General features: G+C 48.4%; 7 protein-coding genes across 7 annotated transcripts; 2 read left to right on the forward strand and 5 right to left on the reverse strand.

Moving 5' to 3' along the window:
- Positions 1 to 305: 305 nt before the first annotated feature.
- On the reverse strand, positions 306 to 755 carry N7447_000023 (Dabb family protein; the record flags this gene model as incomplete). The annotated part of the gene is made up of 3 exons (XM_057224300.1): positions 306 to 399; positions 462 to 690; positions 737 to 755. 3 exons carry the CDS (start codon positions 753 to 755, stop codon positions 306 to 308), a joined length of 342 nt encoding a protein of 113 aa, XP_057088316.1.
- Positions 756 to 1001: 246 nt separating this feature from the next.
- N7447_000024 (Zn(II)2Cys6 transcription factor domain-containing protein) lies at positions 1002 to 3235 on the forward strand (the record flags this gene model as incomplete). The annotated part of the gene is made up of 3 exons (XM_057224301.1): positions 1002 to 1153; positions 1231 to 2218; positions 2276 to 3235. 3 exons carry the CDS (start codon positions 1002 to 1004, stop codon positions 3233 to 3235), a joined length of 2100 nt encoding a protein of 699 aa, XP_057088317.1.
- A 122-nt stretch (positions 3236 to 3357) lies between these two features.
- N7447_000025 (SIMPL domain-containing protein) lies at positions 3358 to 4011 on the reverse strand (the record flags this gene model as incomplete). The annotated part of the gene is made up of 1 exon (XM_057224302.1): positions 3358 to 4011. One exon carries the CDS (start codon positions 4009 to 4011, stop codon positions 3358 to 3360), a length of 654 nt encoding a protein of 217 aa, XP_057088318.1.
- Positions 4012 to 4676: 665 nt separating this feature from the next.
- On the forward strand, positions 4677 to 5768 carry N7447_000026 (Ldh family oxidoreductase; the record flags this gene model as incomplete). Its single annotated transcript, XM_057224303.1, has 1 exon — positions 4677 to 5768. One exon carries the CDS (start codon positions 4677 to 4679, stop codon positions 5766 to 5768), a length of 1092 nt encoding a protein of 363 aa, XP_057088319.1.
- Positions 5769 to 6590: 822 nt separating this feature from the next.
- Positions 6591 to 9842, reverse strand: N7447_000027 (putative serine/threonine protein kinase (Kin4); the record flags this gene model as incomplete). The annotated part of the gene is made up of 3 exons (XM_057224304.1): positions 6591 to 8152; positions 8210 to 8504; positions 8565 to 9842. 3 exons carry the CDS (start codon positions 9840 to 9842, stop codon positions 6591 to 6593), a joined length of 3135 nt encoding a protein of 1044 aa, XP_057088320.1.
- Positions 9843 to 12254: 2412 nt separating this feature from the next.
- Positions 12255 to 13842, reverse strand: N7447_000028 (senescence-associated domain-containing protein; the record flags this gene model as incomplete). The annotated part of the gene is made up of 2 exons (XM_057224305.1): positions 12255 to 13147; positions 13206 to 13842. 2 exons carry the CDS (start codon positions 13840 to 13842, stop codon positions 12255 to 12257), a joined length of 1530 nt encoding a protein of 509 aa, XP_057088321.1.
- A 2386-nt stretch (positions 13843 to 16228) lies between these two features.
- On the reverse strand, positions 16229 to 17456 carry N7447_000029 (NmrA/HSCARG family protein; the record flags this gene model as incomplete). The annotated part of the gene is made up of 5 exons (XM_057224306.1): positions 16229 to 16291; positions 16342 to 16598; positions 16659 to 16740; positions 16818 to 17357; positions 17415 to 17456. 5 exons carry the CDS (start codon positions 17454 to 17456, stop codon positions 16229 to 16231), a joined length of 984 nt encoding a protein of 327 aa, XP_057088322.1.
- Between the last annotated feature and the right edge of the window lie 1270 nt (positions 17457 to 18726).

An 18726-nucleotide genomic window follows, 5' to 3' on the forward strand; every position in this document is an offset into this window, starting at 1 on the left:
ATATCAACTGTTCATTTTGATAGATATGTGTCCACAGGAATTTCCAGAACATCAAATATTTTTGCCCCTTTCCAAGCTAAAAGAAAGCATGTTTGACTAATAAATTCAATAATCCCTGCTCATTAAGATGCGACGCTGTGATACGATGCTTTCTGCTCCAATCGCTTTGACTCCCTTTTGGGCCACATAGCCTGTTTTCACCTGGTACATTGTAAGACGCGCGGAGTGTCTTCCGCTGCATCAGAACATGTAGAACTTGATCTTGTATAATCTTCCTTCTATAACTGACATTGGCATCGGATATATCAAAACCCAAGCAGTGCCTCGTCGACTTGATCTGTCTCAAAGTCAAACCGAACCAGATCCTCCTTATAGGGAATAAAGTATGTGCTTGTGACTCTAAGTAACATGAAATTGCCATTAGTTACTAGGGAACTGAGGGTTCAAGGGGATTTGCTTACCGTTCATGTTCAGTGCTAGCTTGATACTCAGCCAATGCTGCTCGATCCTCGTGGTAGCTCACCAGAGCGTATTGAAATCCTTTGCTTTTTTCCACTGGGGTTGTGATTGAAGGACCCCCAACAACAAGCCTTTGGCTTTTAACACAGGGCAAGGACTTGAGTGTCTTAATTTGGGAAAGGAACTCCTGCTGCACTTCGTCTCCGATGTTCGCGCGAAATTTGAACAGAACTATTGAGGTTAATTAAGTACTTTGTTCTTGAGTATTGAGCTATACCAATGTGAACAAGAACCATTTTGAATGTTTGTTTCAAGAAGAAAAATCCATATGTAGAGGTTATAGACTGAAATCGGAAGTTCTCTTTATAGGGCGACGGATGCCATCCGTTCCTTGGCGGAAGTTTCCCGCACCCAAAATCTCGTCAATAGCAGTGGTATTCTTTTTACATCTTTTCACCGTTCATTTTGAGGGACTTTGTTTATTCTGAGTTTCTTGGATCAATGAAGCAACTTCAACGCTGATCAGGGACCCTGTCAGCTTAATGGACTCTCCACGGCGGTCTCGGAACCGCGCCGCCTGTCGGAGGTGTCAGCGACGGAAAATCCGCTGTGATGGAGATCTTCCCCGCTGCGCCTCGTGTAGAAAGGCCAATGTAGCCTGTGTGAACGATGGCAAACAAGAGGTTAATCGCACGTACGTATGATTATCCGCCGAGTCACATGGATACTTCCTCCGCTTCTCTGATGCTTCTGATACTAACAGCTGACAAGGTACATTGCGAATCTACAAAAGCGTGTACAGTGGTTAGAGTCCTTAGTGAAGGAACGAGATCCAACGGTCCAGCTAGAGGATGGCCCGCAAGTACATATATCGGATATCTCACAACTCGAACCTACGGAAGAAAGCACCGAAATTGAGTCTACTATTCCACAGGGCGCCCGCATTCGCCAGTCAATAACACCTCATGTACAACCCGGGCCAGTGCACCCGCAACCGTCTCAAACACATTCAAGACCGGCCCACGAAATTGGTCTCGTCTCTCTTTCTTCAGGAGAGCCGAGATACATTGGTCCTTCAAGCGGATATTTCCTAGCAAACCTCATATTTTCAAGTGCTGGCCGACGAACGGGGCCATCGGGAAACCATGGCAATGCGGACAAACCAATGTCGCTTTCATCCGAGTTTTTCAACAGCCCAGCATCGCTCCCAAGTCGCAAAGAAGATGCTGTGGAGCTTACTTCAAAGTACTTTTCTTCGGTCCATCTCGTATACCCCTTTCTACACCAACCGTCGCACATGACAAGACTCGGGAGAATTTATAGCGATGAAGCATCCCCCAGCCCAGCCGATACCTTTCACGTCTTCATGGTGCTCGCAATAGCAGCCTCGGATCTCTCTAGACGGTTCAGAATTCCCCTTCCGGCCGAGGGGTATTATACAGCAGCTACCCACTTTTTCGAACGTGCTTGTGCCGATGGTTCTTTGGAAGGACTCCAGAGTCTGCTTTTGCTAATGGTATATGGACTTCATAATCCCTCGTGTGATATCAATGTCTGGAGCCTGAACTACCAATGCTTGGGCTCCCTGATTGACTTGGGTCTTCAGCGTGATGTTCGCGCATCATCGACATTCTCCATCTCGTTCCTAGAGCAGGAAATGCGGACTCGCATCTTCTGGGTTGTATACAGCTTTGATCGTACATTAGGCACGATGATGGGTCGACCGATCGGGGTGAGAGATGAGGCGTGCGAGCTTCGGGTACGTGCTTTGATATGGGGTGCCTCTCTAATAGACCTTGGCTAATAGTACCTTCAGCTCCCTTCGGATGTCTCTGATGATGATCTTTCCCAGGCAACTTGTGACGAAACCTCGGGAAGTCGCACAACTTCTCACATGACATTCTCTATCCATCTGTTCAAACTCGCCCGCATCAATTCTGAGATTAAATATGTCATGCACAGCATCTGCAGAGATCCTCCCCAATATGCTTACCCACCGGTACCCGACATTTATTTGTGGCAGAAAGAGATGATCGAACGCCTTCAGACTTGGCTTTCAGACATTCCCCGTGGCGCTGAAGGTGATGCTATCATGAAAATATGCGAAACCAAGTATCACGAAATGATGATCCTAGTGCTAAAACCAAGCCCCGGTATCCCCGAGCCATCGGAAGAGATGCTTGCGCGATGTTTTCAGCATGCCGTAGATCTTCTCCGCGGGTTTGGAGAGCTTTACAGACAGGAAGCCCTCTTATACAGTCGGCTCATTGTTCACTCTGTCTTCTTGAGCACGCTGATATTGCTACATTGCTTGTGGAGACTGCCCCATGTTGCATCCGAAGTGCAGATTGATGAGGTGGTTGCTGACACGAGCATCAGTCTGAATATACTAAGCGGCATTGGGGAATACTGGGCAGAGGCTAAGCGCGCAAGGGATTGCATCCATGAGTTATCCGGTGCGACTGTTCAGAGACTTATCAGGATTCGAAACTTAGAAGCTTCTTCAAGCTCGATCAGACTGGGCAAAAATCAATCAACTTGCGGCAGAGCGAGAGCACAGCGGCTGCAGACTGTCAGTGAAGGAATGGAGGTGCCTTTTGCACTTCGTACTGACTCTGGTATTGAAAACCTGCCGCTGAATTCCTTTATCGATGATTACGATCCACACATTGACTCTATGACTTGGCTGCATGATTCCATGCCGGGGGGCTTTATGGACTTCAGCGGAGCCCCAGACTTTGACACTCTCATGTGGGAGGTCTTTAATGCTAACTGAGAAAGGAAGATTGGAATATAATAATTCGGATATATCACTCAATAGATTCTTCAATCAATTTAGTTCGGATGTCTATGGTCCACTAGCTACGGGCGAAGGAATCAAGTCAAATATCTCACATTTCACTCAGCTTCAAAAGTAACATTGACATTACTTTCGACATCGATACCCTGAGGTGTGAGGTCCAGCGGCACGGGGTCGTCCCCAGGCTGATCACCGTAATTAGCAGCGACCATACGGTTGCAAGCCCTGTAAGGACTGATCCCATGGTCGGCAATTTCCGCTACGGAAACATCGCGTCCAATCACTTCCGAATAGTCCTCGGCTTGTTGGATAGCATCGCGCAGAGCCAATTTGCGCGCATCCGAAGCCAATCGTCGCCCAGTTTCATCGGTGAGAGTCCAATCTAGACCGTCGATTTCGACCTTGGGATAGACCAACAATTTTTCGATCGCGTAGTTCAACTTGGGGAAGTCGCGGAAGACGGCTTTGAAGGATATGCTGGCATGGTGTGGGTTTGACACGGGGTCTCTATCCGTTGCCTTTGTCCAGGTTCTGATACTCGTAGATGAAAAGTTTGTCAGAGGGGACTCGGGATCATTCGCATTAAAGGTTGATGTGATCCAATTTTGTAGGTTGGTGGATGATGTTGCCACTTCTTTGGCGACTTTTTCTTGTTCGGAGCCGTTTCCCTTTACTGAGAACGTGAGGGTGCCACGTTCTGGGGCATGGGTGATGGATGATTTGCCTGTGACTATGATTTTTAGAGGAGCCATGATGGTGAGAAATATTTTACATTCTTCGAGGATTTATAAAGTCGCCTGGCAATCTCGACCCGCCAAGCCCACAGCCCCCTACTATTCTCGTCGGGTCAAATTTTTAGTTCAATCTATGATCTTCGGGCTTCTCAACGACTTTGGCGAGTCATATTCCCCGTCATCAGAAATTCGAAGACAGAAGTGCCACTACTTGCAGCACGGCCTCCAGAAGCCAAATTCGAACCACACGTTCTATGTCCGGCTGATATCTGGAGTCTTCCAGTGGCAATTTGGGAGATATTGGGTATGAAGGCAATATTTAGTCATAAATACGTTACAGAGGATGAGATGGTTTCCCAGAATATCGACTCAGGCCAATCTTAACTCTTTAACCTCAATCCGAAGGGGACGAGTACGAAACTAGATCAGCTTTCTATCCTTGCAAGATTGTTAAATGGGAGCATCCACACATAGGGCCAACTATGATACTTTATCCTGTCCTAATCGCATATATTCATTAGAGAACAAATCGATCGGAGTCTGAAATGGAACTATACTCAGTCCATATGTGCGGCCCCACCCCGTTCGCAACGCATCCGTCCCGCATATAAAAGCACCTCAGTCAACACAACCCTAAAACTGCTTGTAAAATATCAAAAATAAAAACTACACCCAACTCCAAAATGCCAGACCAACCCAACCAGTCACAAGGACTGCATAACATCAACCCCACAGACCTCCAAAACTTCGTCAAGCAAATCCTCATCGCAAACAACACATCACCAGCACACGCTGAAATAGTCTCCAAATGTCTCGTATCCGCCGATCTCCGCGGTGTAGATACACACGGCAGCAACCGGATCCCCTCATATATGGAGCGGATCCGACAAAACGCACTTGACCCAAGTGCAGTCCCAACAATCCGCCAAGTCACGCCAGCCGTCGCGCAAGTCGACGCGCACAACGGGTTTGGCTTCGTAGCTGCACATGAGGGAATGAGTCTCGCCATCTCGATGGCCCAGACCTTCGGCATCGGGATGGTCTCCGTCAAGCACTCGAATCACTTCGGCATGTCCGCGTGGCTAGTGCAGCAAGCGCTGGAGGCTGATATGATGTCCCTTGTGTTTACAAATAGCTCGCCCGCGCTGCCAGTCTGGGGCGGGAAAGAGAAGCTAATGGGTGTGTCGCCGATTGCGTGTGGAGCGCCGGCTGGGGAGGGAAGGCCGTTTATCTTGGATATGGCGCCTTCCATTGCGGCCCGCGGAAAGATTTATAAGGCGCTTCGGCGCGGGGAGAAGATTCCGACGGATTGGGCACTTGATAAGGATGGGGCACGGACAGATGATCCGGCTGAGGCCTTGGAGGGTGTTATGCTGCCTATGGGCGGGCCGAAAGGGTCTGCCCTGTCTGTTATGATGGATGTTTTCTCCGGTGTGCTTTCTGGGTCTGCTTTTGCTGGACATGTTACCAACCCATATGATCCGTCAAAGCCAGCTGATGTGGGCCATTTTTTGGTGGCTATTAAGCCTGATTTGTTTATGACTGTCGAGGAGTTCAAGGAGAGGATGGATTATCTGTATCGGCGGGTTATTGATTCGGAGAAGATGGCTGGTGTGGATCGAATCTACTTCCCTGGAGAGATCGAGATGATTACCGAGGAGAAACGACTGGCAGAGGGCATTCCTTTCGCCACAGCTGAGATTGAAAGTTTGAATAGGGAGGCTGACCTGGTAAATATTGAGCATTTGAAAGTACAGCAGCCTACCGTGCAATAAGAGCAAAGTTATATTCGATATTGCCATGTTGATCTCGTTACATTATGTGTTAATTATAGAGCAGCTACAATGTAGATATACAGTCCTTTGCCTGGCAACGAGATAATATTGTTGCTTCGAGCCAAGTAAAATCAATGTACTGACCACCCTACTGGTCCTGGAAAATAGACCGAGAACTCGCAACAGAACGGGAACGAGACCTGAACAACTAGCCAGAAAGACCCCACCTTAAAGAAAAAAGCCACGCATTAAGATACATAGACATAGGTGAGGAAGAAAAGGATGCACAGAAGAATGTAAATAGTGTCACAATTGAATTATCGTTGACAAAGCCTGCCATAGAGGAACAAACAAAAGCTAAGAGGGGACAATGAGAAGCGAAAAATAGGTTCAAAAGGATAATAAAATGCTCTGAAGAACACGGATGAGGTCTCACTTTACAGCCAGAGATAATAGTAACAGGAGAAGGGAATGCAAATCACATATGGGGGGTAAAAACGGCGGGAAAACAGCGGGGAAAAAGCAAAACATTAGGAAGCAAGGAAAATGTAGTCTGACAAAGGAAATAAAAAAAATGCTAGATAATTAATCAAACACCCGACGGATGAAGAGGAATCCATGCATAAGAAGGGGACAAAGCAGGGTATCACGGGGTATCCAAACAACCTCGCTGCTCTTTCAAGCAACTCAAAAGAAGCATCAGAATGATAGGGTTGGAATCTGCTTCTAAGATCAAAGCTTAAACTGCACGAGTGCTTGATCAATCCATCTTATTGGTCTGAGATGGAATATTGCTTTTTTATGTATTGGTCGAATTGCAAATCAACGGTCATCACCGGCGCGGGACTTGGCACGTCTTCGGAAAAAGTCCATGACTTTACGTGCGGCCCCAGAGCTGCCGGAATGGTGAGACCCATCGCGCTCATATTCGTAGGCATCAGCAAATTTGCGGTGGTTTTTCTGCAAAACACCCGGCCCACGCCCTGATCGACCAACCTGCATCGACTGCCTAGGCACGCTGTCATATGGGCCGTTGTAATCATCGTAGTAGTTTGGCTTAGATGAGTGATTTTGGTGACCAGAGTGGTCTGCAGAGTTTTGGTAAACTTGCTCAGCTGAGGGGATTCCAAAGGAATCACTCTGGTGATCAAATTGAGACCCTAGATCTGCAAACTGTCGATCAATCTGGGCCTCGTAGCTAAGCGGCTCGGGTTGGGTATGAACATCCTCGCCGGGGCCCTCGTCGACTATTCCCATGGCATCTTGAGTGCCATAGCTTGTCGCACGGGAACGACCCTGCGTCGGACCCGCAGGACCCGTAGCAGGGCGTTGCGGGGCAGCAGGGTCGACAGGACGAGGGACCTGCGAGGTTTCTTCGGGGGTCTGGGCCCGAGTATTAGAGAAACCTCGGAATGAGAAGGATTGCGGGAGTAATGAAAATCGACGAGGACGGGTTTCGGTACCAGACTCGCTTGCCTTGCGGTTATGGGGGTACTGCATGGAGCGGCGGGAGTCCACGGACATTCTAGAGTTTTCTCTCGGTAGAGGCTCCTTCATGCTGACAGGTGGGTAACGCTTATCCTGCTTTGTACGAGTGGTGTTGGATTGAGTACGACCACCCAAGATGGAACCAGAACGACCGAAAAGTTTCTCGCCTAGGCTGGAAACAGTATTGGATCTCTTGTGGCCCTTTGGCGGTTCTTGTCGAGGAGTCGTGTTGAAGGTTGCAGGCAACTGCTGGTTCTGGGTGCTTGGACGGCCGATGGATGTGCTCGACACCTGCGCAGGGTCCTGTGCAAGAGCAAACTGCCTGCTCTTAGGCTGTGCTAGGCGGCCTTCTGTGTTAGTTGCGGTAACAGTAGGAGCCACCGGCTGTCCATAGGAGCCGCGGGAAGGCAAACGACCCGTGTTTCCAAAGGAGTTCATAGATCCACCAGTGGCTGGCCGAGGCCCTTGAGACATCGCAATCGCTTGCGACCCAGTAAGTGCTGCGTTGTCCGAGGTCGAGCGCGGGAAGTGACCTGGAAGTGGCTTGTTGAGGTTGAGTGCCGGTGCATCTGCAGGCTGGTGTGTAGGGTCTGTCGGGTGCTGCGCTGGGGCCGCAATCTGGGCCTCGGATGGGGCCGGCGCTCGGCCGCGTGATGCAGACGGTTCGAACGGAGGTTCTCCTCGGGTCGTTTGTGATTGAGGAGCAACATATTCGACTTGTACGGTCCTCCGCTTGGCATCGCGAGGAGTCCTAGACTTTTCGGACGGCGGGTCTTGAGAAACGTCTCCGGCATGGTGGTTCAAACCACCAACAGCAGGAGCACTGTTCTGGTGTGGCTTTGGGGGCTCGCGCACTGAGGCACTGCGGACGAGAGGGGGTGCTTCCTTTTGGGTTTCTGTAGATCTATGTGAGTAACTTGAATCTTGACCGCTTACAGAAAGCGAGTCCTTACCAGAGGGGATGGTTGTGTTTGTAATATCCACAACGTTTGTCGTGCTGCTTGTGATGTGAGACACGATGTTCGAGAACTCGCTGAGCCAGCTGTGACGGGCAACCTCGAACAGGTCTGCACGTTTCCTGGGATCGGGAACAAGTATCCGTCTCAATAGATCGCGTGCATGTGGCGTGACATATTCTGGGAATGTGAGAGGAGTGGTGACAATATATTTGTAAAGAAGATTGATATTGTCGCCATCTGGGTTCGCTGGGTCATCATCGAACGGTAGGTATCCCGCCAACATGGCATACTAAATTTCACACACAAGTTAGTTCCAAGTCGGATTCTCATGGCTGTAGGGGAAACACACCAAAATCACACCACAGCTCCACACATCCACCTTCCGGCCTGTGTACAAAGAATCGCTCACGACAAGCTCGGGGGCTGCATAGCATGGACTGCCACAGCTGGTCTGCATAAGATCGCCTCGCCTCATCCCATTTGGACCAATTCTGTCTAGCCGCTTCCGCTTCACATATTCTTTGTTGGTCAAGTTGTACTCGGTTTCCTCGTCTAGGGGATCCACCGGGTCGAAGGTGTTGGCGAATCCGAAGTCGGTTATGATGATGTTGCGATTCCGGTCGAGTAGCAAGTTCTCCAGCTTGAGATCACGGTGCACAATACCCTTCTTGTGCAGATAACCAACCCCGGAAACCAGCTGAGCAAACAGTCGGCGTGCCGAGTTATCCTTGAGATATCGATTATTTAAGATATAATCAAATAGTTCACCTCCCGACGCGTATTCCATGATGATTCCAATGTGACGGTCAGTTTCCACCATTTCGTGAAGGCGCACAATGTTGGGGTGCGCCAGCTCACGTAGAATGGCGATTTCACGGTAGATTTTCGGCAGTCGGCTAGGGTTGGTCCCCAATGTGTCTCTCCGGATGAGCTTGATTGCCACCTGGATACTACCATCGCGCTTCCACCCCAGCTTAACCTTTCCAAACTCGCCCTCGCCGAGGGTCTGCCCGAGAATGTACGAGCCAAACGTAGTTTCCTTGCGCTTGATCACGTTTCCATTATTGTAATCGTGGCGACTTCGAGGCCCACGAGCCTCTTCCGCACCGTCGACGCCAGCTCCACCGAATCCAGAGGAAGAGGCATTTTCTGTGCCGGCCTGTCGCACCTGTTCTCGCTCTTGGTCCGTAACATGGTCGCTGATAGGCACAGAGTTGACCTCCGCGTTGGGTTCTTTTACAAAGTTTCCCAGGCCAAGGGTACTGTCCATTTCCGACTCGGTGGGGTTTGCGACTGGAGCTGCCCTTGATTGTACTTCGCGGGGTGTCTCCTCGGGCTGGTGCCTCCGTGGCCTGCCATTTCGGTCCTCGCGGGTGCGATCACGGCTTTCTTTTCGATCGGACCTGCCCTTGCCTTGTCGGGAGCTATTCGTCTTCTCGGTAGAGGTTCCATTTGGACTGCGGCGACTGTGGTGGGTGGAAGAAGTCCTCGGGGGAGGAACCGGTGGTGTACCTAACATGTCGGGATAGGCTGTGCGTGCATTCTTCTGGGCGGGAGATGATGTGCTGGTCGATACTGCTGGGGCATGAGCGGGGAGTGGCACGGCCTGCTGATGAGAAGTGCTCATAGCCGAAAAAAAGCTGTTCGGGACCGGCCTCAGAAACGGCTAAAGGACATTAGCAAGCTATTCAGCGAATGCAATAATTTAGCGGAATAATGGGTTCGCGCTGGGAGGCAATTTGCACGGCCGATGGCATACCTCTAGTAAATGCGCCAAGCCTTAAGAGACTTGCTGTGTGACTGTCCGAGGCAGCTTCTGCTGACACTGACAAGGTGTTGGTATCAATTGCAATTGGTACAATTGGCGCGAGGGAGCACAATGTCCTCCGGGGGAGGGTAGTTGTTTGGCAAAAAGTCGGGGGGCGACCGGTCGCACTCGCCAGATGACGATTCAAGGCGCAATCTATGGGGATTGAGATATTCGTTAGCTTCAATTTGTCCCCAGATTCTTATCGATAATCGCCAAAAATGTGCCTTTTACCCAGGAATGGGGGGTTGGGCAACTGACAGCGATCGATCGGAGGAATGGGGGGGAAACTAGCTTACGACCAATCGCGCACAAAACCGTTGGATGGAGGTTAAATATCACCGAGGACACCAGGTCGCAACCTTGTTCAAGTGTAAAGACGCGTCGAAAAACAACAAGTTTCTCGAAAAACGAAAGGAAAGCTCAAAATACCTGCGCTGCAGTACTCCAGAGTCCCCCTCTTGTCCAGACCCACGACTTGGGGGTTTGAGGTCACAACGTTGTCCAAGAAATCCAGCAAACGCGGTAGCAAATGTCTCAGACGCAATTGCGAACCTGATCAACAGAACTCTGATTCAATTGCGACAACAGTTGAACATGGTCGAAGATAGGAGGGGCGGACAGGGGGCGCGAGGGGAGAGAAAACGGGAAGCACCGGTCGGATGGCAAAAAAGGGGGAAGAAGATATCCCCCAAAGAACAGAATCAAAGAAACTAAAAGAGAAAAAAGAAAAAGGCGTAGAGGATGAGAAGGTGAAGAAGGAAAAGAGGAGGTGAGATACGAGTCTTAGTCTGGGGGCGGGTCTTTGGGACCGCTTGGATACATGGAAATGCTATTTGATTACATATAAGTTGATTACCCTACAGAGCGCTTGGAGTATGATAGTATCTTATTTCTACTTAGAATCCTCTAATATACATTATGTATATGAACGACTCATCTTTGGTATGATACATGGTGACGACAAGGACAAAGTAGGTGCGCGTCCATATTGAGAGTGGATTCGATATTAATTGACCATATATCGCGAATCCCTTGCAGTACTAAAAAGGGCTCGAGTCCCGATGCTAAGATGGATTTGACAAAAATAACAACAGGCGCCTACAACTAAAGAGTGCCAGGTTTCAAGAGCGAAAAAAAAGTAAAATAGGGGGTGTTTCGAATGCTAAAGTGGACACCTTGGGACGATCGTCATTATTAACCTCTCCCAGAACAGAAGCTCAGATCTCTTTTTTTCTAATTAGCACAATGTACGCTATTTATATTAGATCAATTGATTTGAAATTTGAAATTGGATTTTTGAGATCCAAATGTTCAAAGGTCACAATGGCATGCAGTAGCTCCAGCTCCCTAGCTTCACCATTAGCGCCAACTCGGGCTTTAACTCTTTGTATTCCAAAGGTATACTCCGTACTCCGTACTCCGTACATGAGTTGAAAATTGAACATCTTCCTTTCCTTATAGGGGCTAGAACCAAAAAAAGATTTACCCGCACGAACCCTGGGACCACAACCCCAACCATGGTAAGGAATAATTAAAACCATTAAAACCATGGTTGGATTCCAACCTAAGTAAATCTTGTTCGATTTCATTTTTTTACTTCGAAGGGTGGAATATAAATGTGCGAGTAATGTTCCTGAACAGTCCGAGCCTTACTTTAAACGTATCTGAAAAGACTGTACTAAGGCAGGCATAAGCCAACCATTCTTGTTTATATTGTAGGAGTTTTTTCCTTTGACCGGATCACTATCATTTCACCCTGATTGGGCAAGATGGGCCGTGAACAACTGTCAAAGCGATGCGTTGGCAGTTTTCGCCTCGACGTTATATGCTATCACCTAATAGATCGTCCAGCGGTAAAATGTGAGCAACCTTATCCAATGACTATCATCGTCGTTGTTTATGCTTCCACCCACCTCAAATCAAAAACAAATTGCCACCAGAAAAGACGGTCTACTGTACTCTCCCTATTATGGCCACCTAGCCAGAACCCAAAAGAGTCGCAAAAGGTGGCGACTCCTGCATAACATGCGGTCGGAACTTTATGGATATGCGAGCTCACTAACTACATATCGAAAAGGGTAAAACGACAAGCCTTAAAAAGCTTGGAAAAATGAAAAACAATGCCGCCGTATCAGAAGTCATCAAAAATGAAATAATCCAAACATCTCCCCGTATACGAGATCTCGTTCCCCGAAAGCACCGTAGCCATGGGCGCCAGCCCCCAACTTTTTACCGCTTACCCCCTGACTTGGACGTCCCGTCGAGGGACATGGTTCCTGATGCACCATATGCAGGAGGCGGTGTGGGGTTAGGCGATGCACGCCGCACAACAGGGTCCCTGGCGCTCAAGCCAGAAGGACCCGAAGCAGCCTGCGCAGCTTCAGCTGATACATGGCCACCGTCACCACCACCGACGACAACCTGTTGACCGTCGCGCATCTTTCCAACAACCATACCCTTGGCAACAGATTTCAGGAGAGCGCGGCGACTGACACCGGTGGCATCGATGTAAACCAATCCAACGTTCTTGATGCCGCCAGTCAGGTTGGTGGCAACGGAGCCTGCCTCATTGCCGTAACGGTGGTCAATCATGGAGCTCGCGGCGCTGGCTCCGGAAAAGAGCATGTTCCGGGCTCCCTGCTCAATGCCGTCGGCCAAGGTTGAGAATGCGATCATCGATTTGTTCAGCACGCCGGGCTTGTATTCTGGTGGTGGGTTGCGCTTGTCGAAACCTTTCCGGCCCGATTCGTGTTTGCGCGCCAATGTTGCACCTAGGTTCTGTGCAACCTTTCCGACTTGTCCGACTGTACGGGCAGAAAGATCCGCTGCTCCGTTAGAGAGAGTGCCGACCTTGCGGATGCGTGCGTGAGTAGCGTCTGAGAATTTCAGCGGCTTGACATTCGGCTGCGTCTTCTTTTGGAAGTTCTCTGCACCGCTCGCGATAGCACTTGCTAGATATGTGGAGCCAGTCACGATTAGTCGAGATGCTGTAGCTGAACTCTGAACCAGTGTCGAGTTTTTATACGCCGGGTGCCGGGCCATTGCCAGGTATTCTTCGGAGACATTGCTAACACTGACTTGGTTGCCTTCGCCTTCTGCAGGAAGTTCAATTCCAACCGGTCCTGTTGCGATATATTAGTCAGTTGCTGATTGAAGGTGACCATAATTCAATGCACTTACTCTTAGAGCCAGGCTTCACGTCAGCATCCTCAACTACATTGTAGCCATCGCCTAGCTCACCAACCACACTGCCGTTTTCTTCATCCACGAGTACAATTCTTCCCTGTGTATCTGCTTTCTTTGTATCTGGGGTTCCAACATAACCCTCGCCGGGTGCGTAGTCCGCCGGGTTATAAGCAGTATAGTCCTGGGATTTGGGGTGCGGAGTGCGCTCGAGGAATGCAGTGCACTGCGCAAGGATAGATTCAAATGTATCAATATCATCCTGGGACACGTTACTGGGGCCCGCGCCAATACTAGGGAACTGGATGCGAATGAAAGCACCAGCATCGGGACCCATGTCCCAGCGGGGAATCAGATAACTGTCGGGAGGTTGGTGAAAGATCTGTGTGGTCGCCGGGATCGCGATATCGAGCTCGGGTGGGAGATATAGGTGAAGATAGAAATCCTCTTCCGGTGAATCTTCAGGCCAATCTGTCCCCGGGCCAGCAGGGGCGGTATTGGTGGGGACCATTAGCAACGAAAGGGTTTGAGGGCCGGACGGCGTGAGTTCTTGCTCCTCGCCATCTTGGATATGGAAAGCACGGATATTATTGACGCTGTATAGCAGTCGGGGATCGTGTGCTGCGCTCGCCATGTTGGTTGTTGTCACAAGTGGGGGACTGCCCGCAATTTAAGATGCTGATAACACGGTTATGACGTCGTGCGCGGGTGTAACAATGGCTGGTACGAAGCTGGTAGTAAGAGGCTCGGGAACGAAGGATAAGAGAGAATCAGAATTGTTGAAACAGAAAGGGATGGATCTATTTACAGGGCTCAGCCAAGGAGGGGTTTCTTGTGAGATCATGCCCGAGCGCTTAGATAATTGATGACCCGTCCACAAAAGGAGGCTGTGCTACGCCACACTATACCAGCACAGCCACCTCTAACCCAGCCACACTTGGCGGGGTGGGCAGTCTGCCTGCTTATCTAACAATCCGGTTCACCTAAATTATACGACAATTAATCTGGGCAATTGATGTTCTCAAAGAGATAATTTAGCTTCTCTTTTGGGGCCGTAGTCGTGCCAAGCACCCCATACACCTTCCCTATGTTGTATGTTAGTGCACCCCACTCAACCCAGGTACCTTTTATATGGCATGCCCATACAAACCACGTAGCATCCATTTCCTCGCCCCTCTTACTAAGAGGGAGATAAAAAATACTAATATGACATATGTATATGATATACAAAAATATTTGGCCAATAAGTTCTGACGAGGGCTGCCAATACTTTTTTTTCAATAGGCCCTCATGTCTCTGCTATTTAACGTTCTATTTCCTGTTTTTGAATATTTTACTGGGTATGTATATATGTATCAGATGAGATCATGAAAATGAGGAGCTGTATTGAGAGCTATGTGTTAAACCATGTATGGAAAGGGGTTTTAGATGTAGATCATGTGATCAGATAAGTAGATCGGAAGATTAGGCTACATGATAAGCTTGAAGATAACCTTTATCGCCAACCTTGGAAGCGCTCAACATCTTCCCAAGGTTTTCTTCGCTGGCGCGCCCCACTCAAGAATAAGTCCATCTTAATAAATTTTGAAATTAGGCATGTCCATATAAAAGTGACAAAAAGACTCAAATTCGTAACTTATATTTCCACCAGCCCCCTACCAGTACAAACAAATACCCAGTAGAGACATACTGGTTCGTGTACTGGTGCACTTCATTGAATCCAGCATAGTGATAAGGATTTTCTCTTTACCAAATTTCCTTAATTTCCCACGGATACAAAATTGATTATATTGAAGCTTTTTCGATCACAAATTTGCATGTAATTCATATATTGTGCATGGGATATATATCCGCACCCCGACATTACCAAACATCGGTTTTGATGAAGACCTCACTCTGTTTCATTTAGTCCATTGTAAATCAGTTTCACTATGCAGAAACTATGCAGGTGACCCAAAAGAACGAGGTTAGCCATCCCAAACAAAATTACATCCCTTTATACTCCAGATATCACAAGGCGAAGCAAGCAAAAACAGTTGGACTAGCGGTGGATCGAACACCGGACTTCTCGCATGCAAAGCGAGCACTCGTACCACTGAGTTACAAGCCCAATTGAAACAAAAATAGAGTAACCCGTCAGGTAGATATCGTAGGGACTGACTAGAGTCAAGAACTATAGTTAGTGAGGGTATAACTTTAACTAGTTAAGGTGTTCTGACAACTAGGAAGTCTAGAGACATGATATGATGTACAAAGTATATATGACTAGCGTTAATTGATCCATTTTTTCTTTCTTGTAGATATTGACGGAAATCTGGCGGTACGACAATGTATGGTAAAAAAATGGCAGATATTGAAGACTCTGTTAACTAACTCTAGCTAAAAATGACAAAACCCTTTTTAACAATCTGAGCGGACATAGATGACTAACTGTAATATGCACTGGTATGCCTGGTACTCGAAATCACATGATCATGGTATAATACCTTGTAAATCCATGTATTCGACCTTGGACTTTGACACATAATGGTAATGGTAACAGTGCCCAGGTGTAACAGATAGTCATGCAGTTCCGGGTTCATGAGCTGTGCCTGACAGAAGACATGGACCATGCCATTCTCGATAGATATAAATTTTCCTCAGCTACTAGTGGACTGCCAGCACCTGAAACTTCCTGAGTTCTACTTTGTTCCTCGTGCGTTTCAGGGAATCTACTCTCTTAGCCTTTGGGTTCACTAGACCCTCCAGGGGTTCCCCTTAACTGTCAGATCACCATTGCTGCAACACTTCTGTGTCAGCTACTACAATACTTGGTCATGTGTTCAGCGAAGGGATAAGTGCATTCACCCTGCTCCTCTTTTTTTTTCTCCTCACTCATGTTGAATATCTTCGTACCGAGCTACCCAACACGCTGGACTGGACTGGGCCATCACATCTATCACTGTCTTCGTTTAAAATTTAACACAATTGCTACCATACTTATGCTATGCTGCATTCACTAAGCATAGAGCTTACTGAACTTAAGGCCAGTTTTCCCCCTTGATGTACTCCTCCACGGAATAGACCGGGATATCCACGCCAACCTGTCATGCTTGTGAGAAAGGGTTCCAGATTGAGACAGGGAAGCACTCACACTTTGAGGATGAACAACGCTTGGATCATGACCATCGTACCCAAATTCCCCGATGTACTCAAACATATCAGCAAGTTCCTCGCCAACGCATCCAGGGATGGCCTTTTCAAGAACTTCGCGGTGGACTCTTACGAAACGACACTCTACGCTATGTATTTTCCCCCACAGAGCCGCAAATTCGTTCCAGCTTATGAAGCTTCCATAGCCGAGCAGATTTTTGCCCGGTTTGACCTGAACAAGCGCCTTGACAAATTTGCCTCCAGAGTTTAATCTTAGCCACTCAAGTTCCCTTCAAATACACAGGACGGCATACTTACCCGTGTCCTGACGCGCCTCCACCATGGGAACCAGGGCATCACCGTCTATGGGAAGACTCAGCACAAATGTGCCGTCAGCTTGCTGCCTGTGTGTCAGCATTTTGCTTCGTTGAAGTAGACGTAAAGTGCTCAAGTAATTCCACGGAGCTTTCGATTTACCTTAGTGGGCCGGGCCATATGTAGGCCCTTCTTCCAGTTGGTCACATACAGTCCAACCTGTAGGTACGAAGTCTTCTTGTCCAGTGCTGGATAGGTGGCCTTCAGATAGTCGACACCCGTCCACTTCGCGTCGAAGTGTAGGTTTTGGGTATACTTTCCCTGGCTCCACTTCTTGGTGTGCGAGAGAGTTGAAAACACGAGTCTGTTCAAGGTGCCAATCGTGGAATTTGCAGCGTCAATGATGTTGCGGGCTTGTTGCACCTCAGCCGTGTATGCGAGTTCGTTTATGGGTTGGCCAGTTGACTCTGCCAGCGTCTGTGCTTTGGGATCCCACACGACTCCCCAGAAGTCGGTGACGCCAAAGATAACGTTAGACCCGGCGAACGCTGTTCTCAACGTGGCGACGTCATTCAGGTCGGCCTTTACAAGTTCAACCCCCTTGTCAGCCCAACTTTGGCTTGATGGCTTGCTTGGATCACGGGTGAGGCCGCGGACATGCCAGCCTTGCTCCTTGATATAGATATCGGCAACGGAAGCACCCTTTTATTGCTTAGTTTCCCCAGTGCTGGCAAGGCCTTAGTACAAGTCTGTGCGTACCTGACTACCCGTCAACCCCACAATAGTAATGATCTTCTCCATCTTCCTTGATGTTGGATGGGATTTGAATGAGATTTGAACCTGAGTAGATATGAGATTGGCTTTCAACTTCTTTGTTTTGCTGGTGGGGTAAACATTAACTAAATAGGTTACTTATAAATTACTAGTTAACTGCACTCTCTACCTACGTTCCGTGAGAATGGGAGATTCTCTCATGACGGGGACGGTGTAAAGGTTACGCCGATACCCGTCTGTCGGTGTGATTACTATTCAGCACCGGACCGACTGCGGCGGTCTATGTGGTATTCTTCAGTACAGCAAGGAGAAGGCCAGAAGTGGCAGCTTGCTCTCGTCCATCGGTGCCTAGCATGTCTGTAATAATTGACAGAACCGATGCAAGACAAAGGGTATAGGCGGCTGCGGTTGGTTGAGAATGCATAGACTATTTGCGTGTAATGGCGGAACAGGTTCCTACTATCTATCAGACACTTTACAGTGACTGTCCATAAGTTTTGACACCCCTTGGCCCCACACCACTATCATGATATAATATTCTGCCGGCTCAACCCTTTTATGAATTCTGAATCTATAGGCTAATATGGCGTGCACTAGCCCATTGGTGTGTTAGCGCTGGCGGTAAGTTCGGGCGGGTGTTCAAGCCTATCGACCGTCACTGTACTCTGGGCGCCAGGACAAAAAAGTGAAATCGTTGTCCCAACAGTGTGTTACGACAAAAAAATGCGGAGTGGTCAACCATTCCCGGGGTTATAATACAGTACACACATCAGCTGGTGTCTACCCATGCTCCTGCGGAATCTGTCCCAATCTCCGCTGTTGCCGACGTAGAGATACACAGCCCTTAAGTACTAAATCAAGTAAAACTATGATCCGGGGAGTAGTTGTGGTCACGACCTCTAGAGAGTTCTTCTATAACAGGGCAAGTTGTCTAATCGGGTTCCTAAATGCTGAGTATCGTTTTCCTTGCCTGCAAAAAATACGAAGTACAGTACTGTGGTAGTGTACGATACTAGTGTATGAGATGCGAAAACGCGTGTCCCTTCTAGTAGTGGTTGGACGGACGGCTCGGTGAGGCGGCCTCGATCCGTGCAATCCGGCATGCAATAGGAATAAAGATGACGCGAGTGAACATGAAGAAAATCAGTACCAAAGGTTGAATGTGGAACCATTAATAAGTCCATAATTGGATGATATACCAAAAAAAAAACCGCTAAAATGCATTGGCGCCTAGACGGCACATGGTTCTTCGTTACTCCGAGATCAACAATTCTTCATAACTGCGGGATCACTAATC

The sequence above is a fragment of the Penicillium robsamsonii genome (assembly GCF_028829455.1).
Source record: "Penicillium robsamsonii strain IBT 29466 chromosome Unknown utg000001l_segment0_segment0, whole genome shotgun sequence".
NCBI lineage: Eukaryota > Fungi > Ascomycota > Eurotiomycetes > Eurotiales > Aspergillaceae > Penicillium > Penicillium robsamsonii.